Raw genomic sequence first — 22,211 nt, 5'->3', positions numbered from 1 at the left:
GAATGGTAATAGATTGGGAGAAGGGGAAGTGCAAAGAGACCTGGGTGTTCTTGTATACAAGTCGCTGAAGGTAAGCATGCAGGTGCAGCAGGCGGTTAAGAAGGCAAATGGTATGTTGGCCTTCGTAGCAAGAGGGTTCGAGTACAAGAACAAGGATGTCTTGCTGCAGTTGTACAGGGCCTTGGTGAGACCACACCTTGAGTATTGTGTGCAGTTTTGGTCGCCTTACCTGAGGAAGGACGTTCTTGCCATGGAAGGAGTGCAGCGAAGATTCACCAGGCTGATACCTGGGATGGCAGGAATGACGTATGAGGAGAGATTGTGTCGATTGGGCTTATACTCACTGGAGTTTAGAAGATTGAGAGGGGATCTCATCGAAACCTATAAAATTCAGTCAGGCCTGGACAGACTAGATGAAGGAAGGATGTTTCTGATGGCCGGGGAGTCCAGAACCAGGGGTCATAGTCTAAGGATAAGGGGTAAGCCATTTAGGACTGAAATGAGGAGGAATTTCTTCACCCAGAGAGTGGTGAACCTGTGGAATTCTCTGCCACAGAGGGCGGTGGAGGCCAGTTCATTAAGTATATTCAAGAAAGAGTTGGATATATTTCTTAAGGCTAAAGGGATCAAGGGATATGGGGAGAAGGCAGGGACCGGGTACTGAATTTGGATGATCAGCCATGATCTCATTGAATGGCGGAGCAGGCTCGAAGGGCCGAATGGCCTACTCCTGCTCCTATCTTCTATGTATCTATGATAAAGGGATCGGTATTAGGGCCACTGCTCTTTTTGATCTATATTAATGACCTGGACTTGGGTATAAGAGGCATAATTTCAAAGTTTACAGATGACACAAAAGTTGGAAATGTAGTAAACAGTGAGAAGGACATTTCAGGAGGACATAGACAGACTGGTGAAATGGGCAGACACATGCAAATTTAATGCGGAGAAGTGTGAAGTGATGTATTTTGGAAGGAAAAGAAAGACTTGCATTTATATAGCGCCTTTCACAACCACCAGACATCCCAAAGCGTTTGACAGCAATGAAGTACTTTTTGAAGTGGAGTCACTGTTGTAATGTAGGAAACGCGGCAGCCAATTTGCACACAGCAAGCTCCCACAAACAGCAATGTGATAACGACCAGATAATCTGTTTTTAGTGATGTTGACCAGGGTTAACTCCCCTGCTCTTCTTCAAAATAGTGCATTGGGATCTTTTACATCCACATGAGAGATCAGACAGGGCCTCGGTTTAACATCTCATCCCTCAGTACTGCAGTGGACTGTCAGCCTAGATTTATTGTGGTGTGGAGATGCCGGAGTTGGACTGGGGTGGACAAATGTAAGAAGTCACACAACACCAGGTTATAGTCCAACAGCTTTATTTGAAATCACAAGCTTTCGGAGCGCTGCTCCTTCTTCAGGTGAAGTGGAGAAATGCATAAAGACACAGCTTATATAGTCAGAGAATCATGTCAGATGTTTACAGGTAACCTTTCCAACTGCCATTTATCACACCTCGGCAGAGAGATAATCACAGCAGTCAAAGGTGTGAATGGTGTCCAAACAGGTCAGTCAGGGAAACATTACATCAAAGAACAATGAGGTGCGGTCACAAGGGGTCAAATATTGCAGATGCTGGGGTCTGTATGAAAAACAAAAAAACAGACAAAAAACATTTTTTTTGGCTGGAAATCACAGCAGGTCCGGCCGCATCTGTGTAGAGAGAACAAGCCAATGTCGACTCGAGTCGAGCAGAAATTGAGCCCTCGACTGAGAACAAACAAGGCAACGGAACTACGCTACCTACATGCACACCAAGAACAGGAAGCTTGAGAAACTTGGCATCACCAGCAGCAGCAACCAAGCCTCCCCCGGTACCATGGTTGAAACCACAGGGAAATCCATCGTCAACCTGTCCGACCACACCCTTCAACCAGACGAAATTGAAGTTCTCAGCCGAGGGCTCAATTTCTGCCCCACCACCAAAATGGACCCCATCGGTCTCGCGGCAGACACAGAGGAATTCATCAGGAGAATGAGGCTCCGGGAATTCTTCCACAAATCCCAAGATGTCAGCAGCGAACCCAATGAGACAACCAATGATCCGGAACAGCAGACAGAGGGATCCGCAGTGCAGCAACCGAAGAAGAAAGAGTCAAATTGGACCCCTCCGGAGGGTCGCTGCCCTAAGCTTGACATGTATGCTCAAGCTGTCAGGAGATGCATCAACGCCAGATTCATCAGCCGCACTCACAAGACAGTCCAGAATGTCACCCGAGCACAACACAACGCCATCCACGCTCTCAAGACCAACCGCAACATCGTCATCAAACCAACAGACAAAGGAGGTGCCATCGTCATACTGAACAGAACGGACTATTGCAAAGAAGTATACCGACAACTGGACAACCAGGAACACTACAGACAGTTACCCGCAGATCCGACCAAAGAACACACCCGCCAACTCAACAGACTGATCAAAACCTTCGATCCAGACCTTCAAAGCATCCTACATGCTCTCATCCCACGTACTCCCCACGTGGGAGACTTCTACTGCCTCCCAAAGATACACAAAGCCAACACACCTGGACGTCCTATCGCATCAGGCAACGGAACCCTGTGTGAGAACCTCTCTGGATATGTCGAGGGCATCCTGAAACCCATCGTACAGGGAACCCCTAGCTTCTGTCGCGACACTACAGACTTCTTACAGAAGCTCAGCACCCACGGACCAGTTGAACCAGGAACACTCCTCGCCACGATGGACGTCTCGGCACTCTACACCAGTATCCCCCACGATGACGGCATCGCTGCGACAGCCTCAGTACTCAACACCAACAACAGCCAATCTCCAGACGCCATCCTACAACTCATCCGCTTCATCCTTGACCACAATGTCTTCACCTTCGACAACCAGTTCTTTACCCAAACACACGGAACAGCCATGGGGACCAAATTCGCACCCCAATACGCAAACATCTTCATGCACAAGTTCGAGCAAGACTTCTTCGCTGCACAGGATCTCCAACCAACGCTATACACCAGATACATCACTGAAAAGACTACACGATAACATCAACAAGTTCCATCCCACCATCAAACTCACCATGGACTACTCCTCAGAATCAGTCTCATTCCTGGACACACGCATCTCCATCAAAGACGGACACCTCAGCACTTCACTCTACCGCAAGCCCACGGACAACCTCACGATGCTTCACTTCTCCAGCTTCCACCCTAACCACGTTAAAGAAGCCATCCCCTATGGACAAGCCCTGCGAATACACAGGATCTGCTCAGACGAGGAGGAACGCGATGGACACCTACAGATACTGAAAGACACCCTTGTAAGAACGGGATATGACGCTCGACTCGTCGATCGACAGTTCCGACGGGCCACAGCGAAAAATCGCATAGACCTCCTCAGAAGACAAACACGGGACACAACCAACAGAGTACCCTTCGTCGTCCAGTACTTCCCCGGAGCGGAGAAACTACGCCATGTTCTTCGCCGCCTTCAACATGTCATCGATGACGACGAACACCTCGCTAAGGCCATCCCCACGCCTCCACTACTCGCTTTCAAACAGCCGCCTAACCTCAAACAGACCATCGTTCGCAGCAAATTACCCAGCTTTCAGGAGAACAGCGACCACGACACCACACAACCCTGCCACAGCAACCTCTGCAAGACATGCCAGATCATCAACACAGATACCATCATCACACGTGAGGACACCACCCACCAGGTACATGGTACATACTCATGTGACTCGGCCAACGTTGTCTACCTCATACGTTGCAGGAAAGGATGCCCCGGAGCATGGTACATCGGCGAGACCATGCAGACACTGCGACAACGGATGAACGGACACCGCGCAACAATCACCAGGCAGGAGTGTTCCCTCCCAGTCGGGGAACACTTCAGCAGTCAAGGACATTCAGCCTCCGATCTTCGGGTAAGCATTCTCCAAGGTGGCCTTCGAGACACACAACGCAAAATCGTCGAGCAGAAACTGATAGCCAAGTTCCGCACCCATGAGGACGGCCTCAACCGAGATCTTGGGTTCATGTCACGCTACATGTAACCCCACCTGATGCAGGGTCATCCAGACTCGAGTCGACATTGGCTTGTTCTCTCTACACAGATGCGGCCGGACCTGCTGTGATTTCCAGCCAAAAAAAATGTTTTTTGTCTGTTTTTTTGTTTTTCATACAGACCCCAGCATCTGCAATATTTGACCCCTTGTGACCGCACCTCATTGTTCTTTGATGTAATGTTTCCCTGACTGACCTGTTTGGACACCATTCACACCTTTGACTGCTGTGATTATCTCTCTGCCGAGGTGTGATAAATGGCAGTTGGAAAGGTTACCTGTAAACATCTGACATGATTCTCTGACTATATAAGCTGTGTCTTTATGCATTTCTCCACTTCACCTGAAGAAGGAGCAGCGCTCCGAAAGCTTGTGATTTCAAATAAAGCTGTTGGACTATAACCTGGTGTTGTGTGACTTCTTACATAGATTTATTGTGTTCAAGTTCCTGGAATGGGACTATGAACCCACAACCATCTGCCTCCAGAGACAAGGGTGCTACCAACTGAGCTACAGCTGACACTGAATGGAATAAGGAGAGGCAATATAAACTAAATGGTACAATGTTAAAGGGTGTGCAAGAACAGAGAGACTTGGGGGTTCACATACACAAATCTTTGAAGGTGACAGGCCAAGTTGATAATGTTAGAAAAACATACGGGATCTTGAGCTTTATATATAGGGGCATATAATACAAAAACAAGGAAGTTATGCTAAACCTTTATGCATCACTGGTTAGGCCTCAGCTGGAGTATTGTGTCCAATTCTGGGCACCACACTTTAGGAAGGATCTCAAGGTCTTGGAGAGGGTGCAGAGGAAATTTACTAGAATGGTACGAGGGATGGGGGACTTCAATTATGTGGAGAGACCAGAGAAGCCAGGATTGTTCTCCTTAGAGCAGAGAAAGTTACGGGGATATTTAACAGAGGGGTTAAAAATTATGAAGAGTTTTGATAGAGCACATAAGGAGAAACTGTTCCCACTGCAGGAGGGTCAATAATCAGACGACACAGATTTAAGATAATTGGCAAAAGAACCAGGGGTACATGAGGAGAATTTTCTTTACACAGCGAGTTGTTGGGCCAGATTTTGCTGTCTACAAAACAGTGAGGCTATTATTTATGCCGTTGTTTATGCAGCAACTTCAGGCGAAGAGCAGATTTGCGATTAAATGCCAATATCCGAAAGTTGCTATCCGAATTGTGCCGCTCCGCCATTAGCTTTGTGAAAACAGCATCTCGTTGTCTGCCTCACCATTGACAGGCATCGAATGTCGTGAAGTTGCTGTATTTGCGCGGTAGATACGAATTAAACTCGCCACAGAAAGTGAAGTCTTGTTATTTCAAGCGTAAGTACCCTTTTAACGATGTGATATTTGTTAAAACTAATGGCAGATGCCGTTATATGCCCTGCTACAGCAAAATTTGTCACGCTATGATCTGGAAAGCACTACCTGAAAGGATGTTGGAAGCAGATTCAATAGTAAGTTACAAAAGGGAATTGGATAAATACTTGAAAAGGAAAAACTTACTGGGCTAAGAGCGGGGAGTGGAACTAATTGGATACCTCTTTCAAATAGGTGGCATATGCATGATGGGCCGAATGGCCTTCTTCTGTGCTTTAACATTTTATGATTCTATGATATGAAACAGTAAGTGTTAATTTCTTCTAAATGAAAAAATGAGTGCATGGAGAGATTTATACCTAAAACCCAAGGTAATATCATCCACTCGACAATAGTTGGTGGTGGCCCCTGCATGTGAAGGTCTGTCTTGACAATGTGCTGAGATGCCAACAACAGCAGGAAAAGGAACGTCAGGTAGGAGCCTGTGTGGCAGATAAACTTGATAAAAGGGTTCTTAATGAACAGTCCCAGCCTGCTCTTTGGCGCCACCAGATATACCACAGAAAGCATCGGGAACAGAAACCCAATGGTAATGCAGGTTAGGAGCTTGACTGCCCAGTGTCGGCGACGCCAGCCTAGGAATCCATCGTACCACAACGTAGCCAGTAACTGCTGGCAGTTAGGCTGAGCAACGAACTGTGAAGGAAACAAAAATACACAAAAAAATGACGAGAATCAGTTAGAACAATATTTTTTTTTTCTGTTGAGGTTGAAGAGCCCATCATTTCAAGGTATTTTGCTCCCTTTTTCCCCTTCTGGGTCTTGCAACATTGGGACCCAAGAGGATCACCTGGCAGGGGCTGCATAAGAGCATATAGAGTGACTCTGTCCATGTGGAAAAGCAGCTGGTCTCTGCTCACTGCTTCCCCATGCTGCACAGCTGAGATCAGTAATTGGGCATATAGAGGAATCATCGGCACAAATACAGGCTTCACCACCGCATGCCATAGCGCATTCGTGTTCCCACTTACTGCATTTTGGTGTTCCAATGAGCTGCACCATCACACCATTCTAATTAATCCAACTAGTCTCCACCCCCCTTCCAATGGCTGACCCCAAACCGGTGCAGATGTTGTTTGTATTAATAGCTGACCTGTGCCAGAAGAATGAAGAGCAGTGCCTTCCTGGATACTGTACAAACAAATACAACAATAACATCGCTAACAATAATTCAGGTCATCGACCTGAAACGTTAACTCGGTTTCTCTCTCCACAGATGCTGCCTGACTTGCTGAGTATTTCCAGCATTTTCTGTTTTTACAACAATAACTAAACCCAGCTTCTAGTAGACAGGGAGCCACATCACAAAACTATTCCTTAATTCAACACGAATGTCCACTCTCCCTCAGAGAGGCCACAGGATCTTTGTGTTATGCTGATGCAGTAGGCGTAGATTCGCACCGTCTACATTTTATACGGACAGTGAGCGTTTTTTACAGCCTCGTATGCACGTCCGCGTCTGGGCATCAAAATCCACATTTTTGTTGCCTCCAACAGCTTGAACTAAGACTGGCCCCAGACAGCACCAAAAGATATTTGTGGATTTTCATAACACTTGTATGATTTCCAAAGATCCAGCGTTTGTGCTTCAGCTACCAATAGTGTTTGCTTCCAGACAAATCTCATTTAACAACTGCCACTCCTGGGCAGGAGAGAGATAGAGGGCTTTGAGCAGCTCCATACTGAAAAGTGCAATACTTTGACCCCCAATGACATCAGGTCAATTAGAAAAGGCATCCATCCCCACTGGAACCTTAAAAACAATACATTAAAGGTGGCGCTGCGAGTTAACAGTGTCCTTTGATCTCAGTGATATACTTTGCTTCTACCTTAATACCATAGGTTCAAAGTGCATCGATGATGTACAGTAGGAGACAGTGTGGGTGTAGAGAGGAAGACCAATTATACATAGAAGGCTGTGTAGTCATTTGTTCACTTAAAATGTCATACTTTAAAAAAGAATCATCACAGGGCTGGATATGAGGAATGATTGCCTCGTGCTGGAAATATTTAGGCTTTATTCTTTAGTTCTCAGGTTGTTTTATTGGGCTTTTGCACTGTTTCAAATACTGACTTTTTTCTGCTCTTCAAATTTACCAGATTTTCCCCCTGATTTTCTCCTTTTTTGCATGAAAATGGAACTAAAAAATCACCCAAATAGCCTCTCATTTTAAATTGGCAATATAAACCAAATTTAATGATCTTCAGTTCTGTTGCATTAACCCAAACACATTGGCCTCGATTTTAATTCCGCAATGCGCTGAGAGCAGGGGTGGGGGGAGGGGGGGTCCGATAGTGCGGAACTAAGTGCAGTGTGTCTGCCAGTGGCTTTTTAACTCAGCCGACTCATTATAATTCCACTTCTGTGTTTCCTATCCAATCGTCAGCAGTAGATGTGATGTGGAGCCGCATGACGTGATTTCAACTGCAGTATTTAAAGGGACACTCCAAACATGCTATTTGAAGCAGTTTGGAGTGGAGAACCAAAAAGCAGGAAGTGTCAGAATGGAGTCCAGGCGGACAAAGGCTACGCCTCCTTTCAGTGACGCCTCCCTGGATGTGCTGCTGGGGGCTGTGAGGAGTCGGAGAGAGGTACTCTTCCCTACCAATGGGAGGAAGAAGCCTGCAGCGGAGACCAAGAAGGCGTGGTTGGAGGTAGCGGAGGAGGTCAGCAGCAGGAGCGTGGTGCCAGACTCCTAGATTCAGTGCAGAAAGCGCTTTAATGACCTAAGCAGGTCAGGGAAGGTGACTACAGTGGCACATTAACCTACATCCTGCTGTGCGTAAGACCCCACCCCCTCACTCTGCCTTGTCAAGCCTACTCCAGCACGCCACTCGTCACACCCACTTACTTTGCAGGTGCACCCATCCTTCTCTTAATATGCACTTCCTCACATCCCCATCTATCCAGCCACCACGTCCACTCACCCTCATCTTTATGCAATGTCATGCCTCTCCCTCACAGTTACCCTCACCAAATGCACTCCATCCATTGAATGAACACATGCCATTACACTCACTCATACGTTTCTGCTTTCCCTCCTTGCAGGAGAAGAGAGCACAGAACACCAGGGAGACAGAGAGAACCAGAGGGGGCCCTCCAAACATCTCACAGTTGATAAGCGCAGAGGAGGAGGCACTGGAGATCAGTGGCGTTTCGGCGTCCCCGGCCATTGGAGATGGGGAGAGGGGGAGCTCCCAGCTGCCTGGTGCCACAATTAAATAAAACCCAACCACATGGCATACGGCACTCAGTCATGTTGACTTGATTCCAACAGCAAGTGAAATGTGATCATCTTCATAAAGATAACTTGCAACATATTTTTACCTTGCCAGTGCTAATTTATGTCTTTTATCTCCCACAGGGCACGCGTGCAGCAGCAGTCGGTGAAGGTCGGTGACGACGATTCCTCAGAGGAGCCAATTCCTTCGGAGAGTGGACCGACACAGGAATCATGCAGACCAGGTGCCAGCTCAGATGCTCACACTTCAGTGGGACCAGTAAGGCAGATAGTTGAGTTTTCACCTTGTGACTCACACTTCACAAGTGAGTAGGAGCAGATGGTGGAGACAGGCACAGCTGTGGAGAGTCCATGTCAGAGGGCACAGCCCCCTCCATGCTCTGCACAGCTGAGCACAGATGCTGTACCTCGGGGGCCTTCGATGAAGAGGAGAATCATTGAGCAGCAGCAGATAATGTGCGATGCACTGACAGGCCATCAACATGGAATTCACGCGATTGCAGAGAGATTGGAGGAGTCCACCTCAAGCATGATGCGGGGTGATGTCACAGGCCACTGAGATGATTGGTTCTTCCATTGATAGAGTGGCCAGCGCCATGGACCGGCATATGCTCCAATCAAAGGAGTCCATGCATGCCTTCAACACCACCAGGCAGACTCTGGATGCCATCATGTCTGGCACCTTAAATAGGTTGACAGATAAGGGGGAACCAGTGGATGTAGTATATTTGGATTTCCAAAAGGCATTCGATAAGATGCCACATAAAAGTTTATTGCACAAGATTGGGGCTCATGGGGTTGGGGGTAATATAGTAGCATGGATATAGGATTGGTTAACGGAGAGAAAACAGAGAGTAGGGATAGACGGATCTTTTTCAGGTTGGCAGGCTGTAACGAGTGGGGTGCCGCAAGGATCAGTGCTGGGGCCTCAGTTATATGCACTCTATATTAATGACCTTGATGAAGGGAACGAGTGTAATGTATCCAAGTTTACTGATGATACAGAGCTAAGTGGGACAGTAAGCTGTGAGGAGAACACAGAGAGTCTGCAAAGGGATATAGATAGACTAAGTGAGTGGGCAGTAAGGTGGCAGATGGAGTATAATGTAGGGAAATGTGAGGTTATTCACTTTGGTAGGAAGAATAGAAAAACAGAATATTTTTTAAATGGTGAGAAACTTTCAAACATTGGTGTTGAGAGAGATTTGGGTGTCCTCGTGCAAGAAACACAGAAAGCTAGCATGCAGACACAGCAAGCAATAAGGAAGGCAAATGGCATGTTGGCCTTTATTGCAAGGGGATTGGAGTATAAGAGTAAGGAAGTCTTGCTACAATTGTACAGGGCCTTGGTGAGACCACACCTGGAGTACTGTGCACAGTTTTGGACTCCTTATCTAAGGAAGGATATACTTGCCTTGGAGGCGGTGCAACGAAGGTTCACTAGATTGATTCTTGGGATGAGAGGGCTGTCCTATGATGAGAGATTGTGTAGAATGGGCTTATACTCTCTGGAGTTTAGAAGAGTAAGAGGTGATATCTGTAATGTATATACCTTTAAGGGGGGAACTATGTTTTACAACTCATGTATACTGCAGTACCTGCAGTGACCACACCTGTATATAGCACTGAGTAGTAATCTGTACAGATCAGTTGCAGTGTGAGCCACGTTGAGTAAACACCTGTTGTACCGTTCTCCGCAGTCTGTGTCTTATTATACACGGACGTAGCATTGGCGACGATGTAGGTTCGAACCTACCTGCAACTCTGCATCACCTCCCGGGGATTCGTTCCTGGAGATCAGTGGATTGGAGGTCAAGGCCAGAGACTCGGGCGTCGACCACAGGCAACCGCCCAGTCATCCAGCAGAGACTCGAGAATTGCGGGGGAGGCTGTCGAGAGCCAGGCTTCGCTTTCCAGTCGAGGTGGTCCAGCGAAACGGGCTGGCAACAGGTAGTGCGCAGACCCTTCCCGGACAGCGGCGGGCTAGAGCCCGACCGAGCGGCACAGCAAAGGGCCGAGCAGTGTTGACGGGGGAGAGAGAGAGCAGAACGCACAGGACGCAGCCGGTGTTCAGGGGCCGAGCAGCGTCGGAGAGAGGGAGAGAGAGACGCGCAGAAACCCGCAAGGTGCCGCCATTACCACGAGGACCGCCGAGAGCGGCGTTGGCAGCAGCGCAGGAGAAGCGCGCGAAACCTACAGGGCGCCGCCATTGCCACGAGAACTGCCGGGAGAGGCGTTGGCAGCAGAGGGGGAGGAAGGAAAGCGCGGGAGACACCATTTTAAGTCATTGGGAGACGCCATTTTAAACCACACCCAAAATGCCGAAGAGTGGCAGTATCACCGCATTTGACAATGAAGTCGAAGATTGGACTACATATGTCGAACGAATAGAGGTGTACTGCAAGGCAAATGAGGTGTCAGATGACAAGAAAGCGTTGGTATTGTTAAATTTAATGGGTGCAAAGACGTATGGCTTACTACGAAATCTAGTAACCCCAACGAAGCCAATGGAAGAGTTTTGAAGACATAGTAACGATACTAAAGGAACATTTAAACCCCACACTGCTGCTGATAGCAGAAAGATTCAAGTTTCACAAACAGAACCAGCATAAGGATGAAAGCAATGCTGATTATTTAACCGAACTGTGCAAACTATCGAAACACTGCCAGTTTGGAGCGGGACTGGCAGATTCCTTAAGGGACAAGTTTGTGTGTGGGCTTCAAAGTGAAGGAACCCAGAAACGGCTTTTATCTGAAAAGAACCTTACGCTGGAAAAGGCTTTCAGCATTGCAGTATCATATGAAGCAGCAGCACGGGGCGCTGCAGAGATACAACAGAGACCGCAAGAATATGGCACAAACGAAATGTCATATGGAACAGAGAAGTGCTATCGCTGCGGCAGAACAACACACGACCAGAATGATTGCTGGTTCAAAGACAAAGTGTGCAGGCAGTGTGGAAAAGTAGGACACATAGCACGAGTCTGCAGGTCGGGAAAGAAAACCAGCAATAAGAAACCTATCAAAGAAAAGTACAAGAAGGTACATAAGATGACGGAGAATAGTTCAAACGAACAAAAGAGTGATAACAACTCCGAAAGCAGGGAACTGAGTTGTCTGAAACTACATAATGTGATCACAACGGAAGATCATCGAACCATTTGGGTCACTCTCAAGATAGCAGGAGTCCAGGTAAAGATGGAATTGGACACAGGATCAGCCCTAACAGTCATAAACCGATGGGACTACGAGCGGCTATTCTCACACATACCCTTGAGAGACACAAAAATTATTTTGAAGACGTACACGGGGCAAAAAGTCTACCCCAAAGGAAAAATAAGGGTGACCGTTATATATAACGGTAAGGAAACACCAAAACTAGACCTGTATGTATTGCAAGATGGAGGACCACCATTACTGGGACGTGAATGGATCCGATAATACAACTGGATTGGCATTCCATACAGGCACTGACTGTGGCTGACAAAAAGGAGGACGACGTCACACCTGGGCGACTGTCAAAGATCCTAACTGACGCGAATGAAGTGTTCCAGCAAGGACTCGGAACACTAAAAGGCATGACAGCGACGATTAAAATTGAAGAAAACGCAAGCCCAAAATTTTTTCAGGCCAGACCGGTAACTTATGCGATCCGCCCAGCCGTCGAAGCAGAGCTGGAGAGTCTGGAACGTTCAGGTGTACTGTCCAAGGTAGACTGGAGCGAGTGGGCTACACCCATCGTCCCTGTGATGAGAAAGTCGTTGAGCAGCACGCCTGGGGAACCAAGGAAGGTTCGCATCTGTGGGGACTTTAAGGTAACAGTGAACCCGGTCCTTCACACCGTACAATATCCACTTCAGCGGATTGAAGATATTTTTGCCTCGCTATCTGGAGGGAAACGCTTCACTAAGATTGATCTGGCCCAGGCGTATCTGCAAATGGTGGCAGAAGAAGCATCAAAAAAATACCTCACAATCAACGCCCATAAAGGTCTCTACCAATACAACCGGCTGGTATTCGGGGTAGCATCAGCTCCGGCTATTTGGCAGAGGGCAATGGAACAAGTCCTGCAAGGGATCCCAGGGACCCAGTGTTATTTGGACGACATCCTGGTCACGGGCGAAAATGACAGTGATTACCTTGCCAACCTGGAGCAGGTGCTCACTAGATTGCAGGAATATGGGCTCCGAGCTAACCGCCCCAAATGCGAGTTTTTTAGAAAACAGATCTCGTATTGTGGCCACGTTATCGATAAAGAGGGGTTACATAAGTCCCCAGAGAAGATTGAGGCAGTAGTCAAGGCTCCAGCACCGGAAAATGTGTCACAACTGAGGTCGTTCCTCGGGCTGGTAAACTACTACCATAAGTTCTTGCCAAATTTGTCTACAATACTACACCCACTGAACACCCTACTGCAAACTGGGGTGCCATGGACGTGGAGTGACGAATGTAGACGAGCTTTCCAGAAGAGCAAAACACTAATCACATCGAAAGAGGTATTGGCCCATTACAACCTGGCATTACCAATTCGGTTGGCATGCGATGCGTCACCCTACGGCATTGGAGCGGTGCTGTCGCACAAATTCTCGGACGGCTCAGAGAGGCCAATAGCCTTTGTGTCATGATCACTAACCTCAGCCGAGCGTAACTATGCCCAGATTGACAGGGAGGCCCTCAGCCTAGTGTGGGGAGTGAAAAAGTTCAATCACTATCTGCAAGGGCAGAAATTCACCTTGCTGACTGATCACCAGCCTCTTGTCTCCATTTTTAATCCGAGGAAGGGCGTTCCGGTGATGACTGCGCAACGACTACAAAGATGGTCACTTTTTCTAGGGGCGCACCACTATGAGATTGAATATAAGGGCACGAAACAGCATGGAAATGCTGATGGGCTATCACGCCTGCCACTGCCTACTGCAGAGGAAGCACCAGCAGTGGATCCTGTCGAAATATTCCATTCGACTATAGTTGAATACCTACCGGTAACTAACGCTTGTATCGAAAAGGAAACCCGAAATGACCCGACACTGTCTCGGGTATATGATTTGACGGTGAAGGGATGGCCAGCACATGGCGACTCACTGTTGCCAGCATTCTCGACAAGGAGAGAACAGCTGTCAGTGTGCCGGGGGACCTTGATGTGTGGATCCCGAGTGGTAATTCCACCCAAGTTAAGGGATAGAGTGCTCAATGAGCTTCATGAGCATCATCTGGGAGGGGTAAAAATGAAAAGCCTAGTCAGGGCTTATGTGTGGTGGCCGGGAATCGATAAACAAATCGAGGACATGACCAAGAGCTGCTCAGGATGCCAGAAAGTCCAAAATGCACCACCACAGGCCCCTCTACACCTATGGGAGTGGCCCTCATCTCCATGGCAACGGGTGCATATTGATTTTGCTGGTCCATTCATGGACTCAATGTTTTTAATAGCCGTGGATGCACACTCGAAATGGCCTGAGGTCATCAAAATGTCCTCCACCACCATGGAGAAAACTATTGCAGTCCTACGGACCATTTTTGCCAGGAATGGCTTGCCAGAACAGATTTGCTCCGACAACGGACCACAGTTTGTGTCCGAAGAGTTCCGGAGGTTCTTGAAAAAGAATGGGGTAAGGCATTACACATCCGCCCCGTATCATCCAGCCACAAATGGATTGGCTGAGAGGTTCGTACAAACCTTTAAGAAGGCAATAAAGGCTATGTACAATGACAACATTCTGCTGCAGCACAAGGTGGACAATTTCCTGTTCGCCTACTGGAATGCGACACATGCAGTCACCAACCAGGCCCCAGCCATGATGTTCTTCAACCGAAGGTTAAGATCTCGCCTGGATTTGCTCAGACCAAAGTACGAAGAGATGTTGAGAGTAAGCAATTCCAGCACATCCATGAGAAGCCAACAAGGAGCTTCAATGTAGGGCAACCAGTCTTGGCCCGTGACTACCGAACAGAAAAATGGCAGCCAGGAACGATATGCACACGGCAGGACCCACTAATGTACACAGTGGACGTTGGGGAGAGCATCGTGAGACGCCATGCTGACCAGATCCTAGAGTCACAGGAACAAGTCAACCCCATGCCTCGCCCATACGTACCTGGTGATGAACCTGACGTACAGGTCGCATCTACCCCAGAAACAGTAGCATCGGAAGCTGATGAACCAACGGACGACAGGGGGCCAGAATCGCCTCCGCACCAAGAGCAAGACACTCGGGAAAGGCGCTATCCAGAAAGAATCAGGAAGCCTCCCCAAAGACTGAATATATAAATAGACTATTTTCAGCTAATGTTGCATGTTAAAAGTGTTAATTGTAATTAGTTTGATATTTAATTGTTAAATGAGTGTTATGGTACTGTTAATCTAAAAGGGGAGGAATTGTAATGTATATACCTTTAAGGGGGGAACTATGTTTTACAGCTCATGTATACTGCAGTACCGGCAGTGACCACACCTGTATATAGCACTGAGTAGTAATCTGTACAGATCAGTTGCAGTGTGAGCCACATTGAGTAAACACCTGTTGTACTGTTCTCCGCAGTCTGTGTCTTATTATACACGGACGTAACAATATCATTGAAACATACAAGATTCTGAAGGGGATTGACAGGGTATATGCTGAGAGGTTGTCTCCCTTGGCTAGAGTGTCTAGAACTAGGGGGCCTAGTCTCAGGATAAGGGGTAGGCCATTTAAGACCGAGATGAGGAGGAATTTCTTCACTCAGAGGGTTGTGAATCTTTGGAATTCTCTGCCCCAGAGGGCTGTGAATGCTGAGTCTTTGAGTATATTCAAGGATGAAATAGATAGATTTTTGGACTCTACGGGAATCAAGGGATATGGAGATCGGGCGGGAAAGTGGAGTTGAGGTCGATGATCAGCCATGATCTTATTGAATGGTGGAGCAGGCTCGAGTGGCCGTATGGCCTACTCCTGCTCTTATTTCTTATGTTCTTGTGTTCTTATACCATAGCCTTACAGGGCCGCACTGATCTGCACAAGATTGTTCTCCAGGACAGTGGTAGCAGGGCAGTGCAGCTGGGCCATGAGGGCGATGATGGTGAAAGTGGTCTTGGAAGCGGGGACTCCACTCAAAGCACTTTGACTTCTCACCCACAGCCCACTTCTTAGTCAGTAGGCAACATGCTGCCTCGTCTCCTGATGGCCGAGTCTGCCCTTGCACAGGTGCAGCTGGAGAAGTCTTTGGCAGGGCCCTTATGGGCTCCAAAACCCGGAGGACATCGGTCAAGAGCATCTCAGCAGTCAGAGCAGGGATCTGAACAGCCTGCCTCTACCTCTGCTGAAGCCACACAGGTTGCACCACGTGGAAGTATCAGAAAAAGGAAGAGTAAGGCTTTGTAGTTACACAAGGGTATGCACATGGGTGATAAAATGTTGTGTTGCTAATTTTTTGTTATTTATTCAGATCACATAAATGTTATTCTTTTTCATCACTTTACCATCTTGTCCTTTCTTGGGTGCTTGGTGGTAGGTGGCCTTCTAACTTGTTTGATGATGAATGTGAGCACATGAATTCATGGGGACCAAAGGGGGATGTTGAAGGAGTGGTTGGTTGGTTGCAGGACTGCTTTGTGTCAGTGAGGGGGGGAGAGGGGGGGAAAGAGTGACCATTGCATTTTCTGCTAGCATGGATGCACTGGTGCAACCCAAGTGAACCTTGCATTAATAAGGGCATCCCTGGCAGCAATGTCAGCTGCATGGGATGCAAAGCTCTCATCACCCTCCTCCTCTTCTTCTTGCTCCTCCACTGAATTGTCTGAGGAGGATTTGAGCTCTTTGCTTTGTTCCTCCTGCAGGTCCAAGCCTCGCTGCTGCGCAATGTTGTGCAGTGCACAGCAAACCATTCTGGAGACTCTGGCTGGTGGGTACTGAAGGGCTCCTCCAGATCTGTCCAGGCACCTGAAGCGCATCTTCAGTATGCCAATGGCCTGTTCAATCAGACATCTGGTGGTGATATGGCATTCATTAAGTCTGCTTCCAGGTACGGAGAGATCAGGGAGCTCGGGCTGCTGCAGGACGACAGTATCATGGCAGCTGCCCAGGAATCTTACGCACACCTGCATAAAGATCTTTTTGTGGTTGCCCACCAGATGCACTTGATGGAGTAGAAGCCTTTGCAGTTGATGAATACCCCTGGTTGTTCTGGGGGGGTGCGGGGGGTGCCTAGATTGCCACGTGTGTGCAGCCGATGGCGCCCTGCACCTGTGGGAATCCAGCCAGAGCCGCAAAGCCGAGCCTACTCATTCTGAATGGCATCATCAGTGGCAAAGTTGACATAATTGCCGGCCCTGGCAAACAACCCACCATTCACCTGTCTTATACATTTGTAGGCCGCCAACTGGGAGATCCTGAATATGTCTGTGGCAGAGTCCTGGAACGACCCGGAGGCAAAAAAGTTGAGGGCGGTGGTGACTTTGACAGCCACTGGTAACGCGTGGCTACCAGGTCCAGCAGGCAGCAGATCTTCTTCTAGGAGGCTGCAGATGTCTGACACCACCTGACGTGACATCCTGAGCCTCCTGAGACACTGGTGTTCAGCCATGTCAAGGAAGCTGATCCTCTGCCTGTAGACCTTGTTTCGTGCGTAATGCCTCCTGTGAGCTGCACCTCACTGCTGGTCCCCTCTCTGCTGGTCCCCTCTCTGCTGGTCCCCTCTCTGCTGTGCATCTACAGGTCTGTGAGCAGTAGGCTGCTTCGGGTGCTGTTGCTGGTCATTTTGGTTCTCATCTGAGGTCCAATCTAAGGCAGCATAAGCTGCACCCACCCTGATGTAATAGAGCAAACCTCCAAAGTGTAAAAAGGAAACTCTAAATTGTACAAAATAAACTCTCAGCAAAAGTACTGTGAGCAAACTCAGGCAAAGATACCAATAAATATTCAGTATTCAGCTGCTTTCTTACCCATTAATGGTAAGAAAGCAGCTGAGTACTGAGTATTTATTGGTATCTTTGCCCGAGTTTGCTTCAGCCCCCTCAATTGCCGCTGTGTACTCGCCTTGGTTTCACTGGCGAGTTTCAGGAGGCCCGGAAAACCCGTGGACCCAACGTTAAAGTGAAAACAGTGTGTAAATATCGCTCTAATTGAGCAATTAGCATATGGAAATTGACAACCCGCCTCTCCCGAGGGGGTTGCGCGCAGAAGCCTAACATTCTGGAGTCAAATGTGGAAGTCAGCAGGTTGGAGCCGGCTTCCCAACGCGGTCAATTTTGCTGGTTTTAACCCCCCACCCGTACCTGCTAGGCGACAAGGGATACCCACTGCAAACTTGGCTCATGACCCCCAACCCGCACCCAAACCCACCCACTCTTCCACATTAAAATTCAGTCCATTATATCACATGAAACTATTTTCTAATTCCTGCAAATATTGACGACACTCCCAGGGACCCCCTATCTGAAGTTCTGAAAGACTGTCAGCCACCCAAAGCAAAACCGGTCTGTCTTTGCAGAAAGCATATCTTATTAGTATGTACGCAGCAACCCAGGTAATGAGCTAGTAAGTAAATAAACACTGAGGAAATTTGATAACAGATAATTCTGATCTGGGGACCCGACCCTCTGTGGTTTAGTTTAAATCACAACGCAAAATGAGATATTCATTTTCCTTTTGAACTAGACGCACGCTGTGTGCTGCTCTGCTAACAGCAAGTGACTGAATCGCAAACGAATAGCTTCAGGTTGGTGGCAAACATTACATAGGATTACATAGGATATACGGCACAGAAACAGGCCATTCGGCCCAACCAGTTCATACCGACGTTTTATGCTCCACACAAGCCTCCTCCTGTCTTTCCTCATCTAAATCTATCAGCATAACCCTCTATTGTCGTTTCCCTCATATGCTTGTCTAGCCTCCCCTTTAAATGCATCTATACTATTCGCTTCAACCACTCCCTGTTGTAGCAAGTTCCACATTCTCACCACTCTTTGGGTAAAGAAGTTTCTTCTGAATTCCCTATTGGATTTCTTGGTGACTATCTTATATTGATGGCCTCTAGTTATGCTCTTCCCCACAAGTGGAAACATTCTCTCTGTATCTACTCTATCAAAACCTTTCATGATTTTAAAGACCTCTATTAGATCACCCCTCAGCCTTCATTTTTCAAGAGAAGGGACCCAGCCTGTTCATCCTTTCCTGATATGTATACTCTCGCATTTCTGGTATCATGCTTGTAAATCTTCTCTGCACCCTCTCCAGTGCCTCTATATCCTTTTTATAATATGGCGACCAGAACTGCACGCAGTACTCCAAGTGTGGTCTAACCAAGGTTCGATACAGGTTTAGCATAACTTCCTTATTTTTCAATTCTATCCCTCTAGAAATAAACCCTAGTGCTTGGTTTGCTTTTTTTTATGGCTTTGCTAACCTGTGTCGCAACTTTTAGTGGTTTGTGTATCTGTACCCCTTTGTCCCTCCAGCTCACCTAGACTCGCACCCTCCAAGTAATAAGTGACCTCCCTATTCTACCAACCAAAATGTAATACCTCACATTTATCTGTGTTGAATTTCATTTGCCAATTATATGCCCATTCTGCAAGTTTATTAATGTCCTGTAACTTGTTGTAGTCCTCCTCAGTATTGACCATCCCCCCCCCCAATTTGGTGTCATCGGCAAATTTAGAAATTGTGTTTTTGATTCCAAAGTCTAAATCGTTAATGTAAATTGTGAACAACAGTGGTCCCAGCACTGATCCTTGTGGAACACCACTACCCACCTTCTGCCACTGTGAATAGCTACCCTTTACTCCTACTCTCTGCTTTCTGTCCTGAAGCCATCCAGCAATCGCGATACATCATAACTTCTGAAAACAATGGCTGTAAATCTAAAATAAAATAAGAAATCATATTCGCTGGTAAACCTGAGCATATTCTCTAATGTTTTACACAACTCCGCACAGCTTCACACTCCTCCTCTCCATTTAACACTTCACATTCATAAAGAACATCATTACTACATGAAGACAATTTGCAAAGCAAGAAATCTCAGATCAACTTCCCAGCACCAGGTGATCATCCCTCATATCCAGGCTTGTGATGACTTTTTTTTTTAAGGATGACATTTTATATGAACAAATGACTACAGCCTTCTTTATATGATTGGCTTTCTTCCTCTCTGCACCCTCGATATCCCCTACACTACATCATTCTGTCTCACTCTTTCCCAAAATCTCGATGCTGTTGAACTTCTCACTTCCCTTTGGTCTTTGTTCTTTCTATAATCTACAAGCTTTTAAATGACAACCTTGGTGGCACCTAACCGTTTCACTTGGTTTATCTAGCTTTCCTTCCTACCCTCTTTAAACTTTGGTGGTGTCCTACAGTTAGGCCTCCCATCAAAATATCTAATATATTTAAAACTTACATCCGTGCGCACTTCCTGTCGAAATTATCCATTATAATGTCCTATGTTCACATTTGTAATGGAGATTGCTGTGTAAACTTGTCACACTGTAACTTCACTCACTTGCCAATGGAGACACTGCAGCACTACCACTGGCGGGAGGTTATAATTGCCCGAAATGGGTGCGAAATCAGCAGAGTGGCCGAACTGCCCGCCCAAGGCTGGCATTGGACTTCATTTAAATGCTGCCAGCGAGCAAGTGGCCAAACAGGCGTTTCGCTGCAGCTCCCCGGCTGGGGAGGCTGGGAAATCGGAGATCCTGGGGCGATCCCAGGGGAGGGCCTCGCATGTCCAGCAGCAGGCCAGGGTTTTTTTGGGGGGTCCAGGAGAAGCACACCTGCCCCACACAAAAAAAAAAGAAAGATTTGCTGGGCAGTTTTCTAAGTGACCTCCAGCAGTCCCAGCTGCTGGTTAGGCCACTCAACACTCAGGCAAGAAACAGGCAGCTAAATATTGCCCCCTTGGCTTTAAAATGGAGTCTAAATTATGTCTACATGCACTGGTTCAATTATCATCCACCTTCTAACCCCACTTCACCTAAGGACTACGCTTGGTCTTAACTTACATTGTGCAACACTATCAGCGATCAATTAGTATATATTTAAAATTTACATATAACAGGCTAGGTATGACATTGAGCTCTCTGCACCACCTCACACCAAGCTTAGAAAGCCTGTGCCCCCTTACATCCTGTCAGATTAGGAATTATTTCCAATAAATAGGCGTTGATGAATAAAGGCTTAAAGAAGAAGCCAATTATATGATTACTTAAAATTTTGCTTCTGACAGGAGTTGGCTTACTTAGAATTTGCATACAAGTAGACATGACCATGTCTTAGTCCTACCTCTTTCTGATGGTACTTGATGGCTACCTTTAGTTTGGCTAGATCATGGCATTTCTGTGGATCTAACACATCACTTTGGTCATCTCTGTGGTTCAATATAATCTCCAGCTCCCTGGAACTTCGAGCCTGGTCCAGCAGGTCCTTGGCAAAGTGCTTGCACTGCTGCGACAGCTCTTCATACTCAGCTTTGAACTCATTCTCTACTTTGCTGAGTAACTTCAGCTCCCACCCCAGTTGAAAGGCTGTGAGGATTGGGTCTTCGCTTGACAAGGCTATCAATGAAGGGCTGGCGAGTGCACGGTATATATTCAGCCGCGACCTCGAGTGACGGAGGCTGTCGACTTCAGAACTGGAAACGCACTCCACGCAGTTGCACCTCACTTGGTGGGGTCGAGGAATGGAGACTCCTCCGTGCACCAGCAGCTTTATAATTTCATAATTATTGGTGTGTGCAGCAAGCATTATGGGCGTAATATCTGGAGTGAATTCTGAAAACTGAGCATCCATCAGTAAAGGGGGGACCTGCCAAGCAGAAAAATATATTAATCAGTAATTATCTTCTCAAAATTTCAAAGCAAAGCAAACAGTAGATTACCCAACATGAAGTGTTGTAGTCAGCAGACAGAATAGGATCGATTTGGGCTTTTGGGTGGTCGACCGGTGGATTACGCTGGTTCCGGCGGTGAAGTGGTCACTGTGATGTAGAGGGTGGGGGTCCCAGGGCCGCAGTGGCCCAGATTTTTCTTGTGGGCCCGGGAGGAGAATTCCTGCTCCTCCAGGACCCACAAAAATAATTCAACACTTACCTTTAGAGGGCCTCTTCCCTTCCATTGCCCAGTTCCTACCTAAAATAGCAATCAGGTAAGAACAGACATAGAAACATAGAAGATAGGAGCAGGAGTAGGCCATTTGGCCCTTCGAGCCTGCTCCGCCATTCAATGAGATCATGACTGATCATCCAAATTCAGTACCCTGTCCCTGCCTTCTCCCCATATCCCTTGATCCCTTTAGCCTCAAGAAACATATCCAACTCTTTCTTGAATATATTTAATGAACTGGCCTCCACCACCCTCTGTGGCAGAGAATTCTACAGGTTCACCACTCTCTGGGTGAAGAAGTTCCTCCTCATTTCAGTCCTAAATGGCTTACCCCTTATCCTTAGACTATGACCCCTGGTTCTGGACTCCCCGGCCATCATAA

At 47.3% G+C, this 22,211-nt stretch overlaps 1 protein-coding gene across 1 annotated transcript in view; it reads right to left on the bottom strand.

The window, feature by feature from the left end:
* LOC147125252 (short transient receptor potential channel 5-like) overlaps positions 1 to 22,211 on the bottom strand; it is a 131,638-nt gene that overhangs the window by 47,396 nt on the left and 62,031 nt on the right. The window contains exons 3-4 of the mRNA XM_085999926.1: positions 21,012 to 21,533; positions 5,806 to 6,142 (exon numbers count right to left, since the gene is read on the bottom strand). Coding sequence (XP_085856052.1) covers positions 5,806 to 6,142; positions 21,012 to 21,533 — 859 coding nt within the window. The remainder of the gene's footprint in view (positions 1 to 5,805; positions 6,143 to 21,011; positions 21,534 to 22,211) is intronic.

This window comes from Somniosus microcephalus, chromosome 1 (assembly GCF_052327205.1).
Source record: "Somniosus microcephalus isolate GS21.2 chromosome 1, FLI_Smic_1.0, whole genome shotgun sequence".
NCBI lineage: Eukaryota > Metazoa > Chordata > Chondrichthyes > Squaliformes > Somniosidae > Somniosus > Somniosus microcephalus.
Note: the sequence above shows the minus strand (reverse complement) of the source record. Positions and strands in the feature narration are given on the sequence as shown.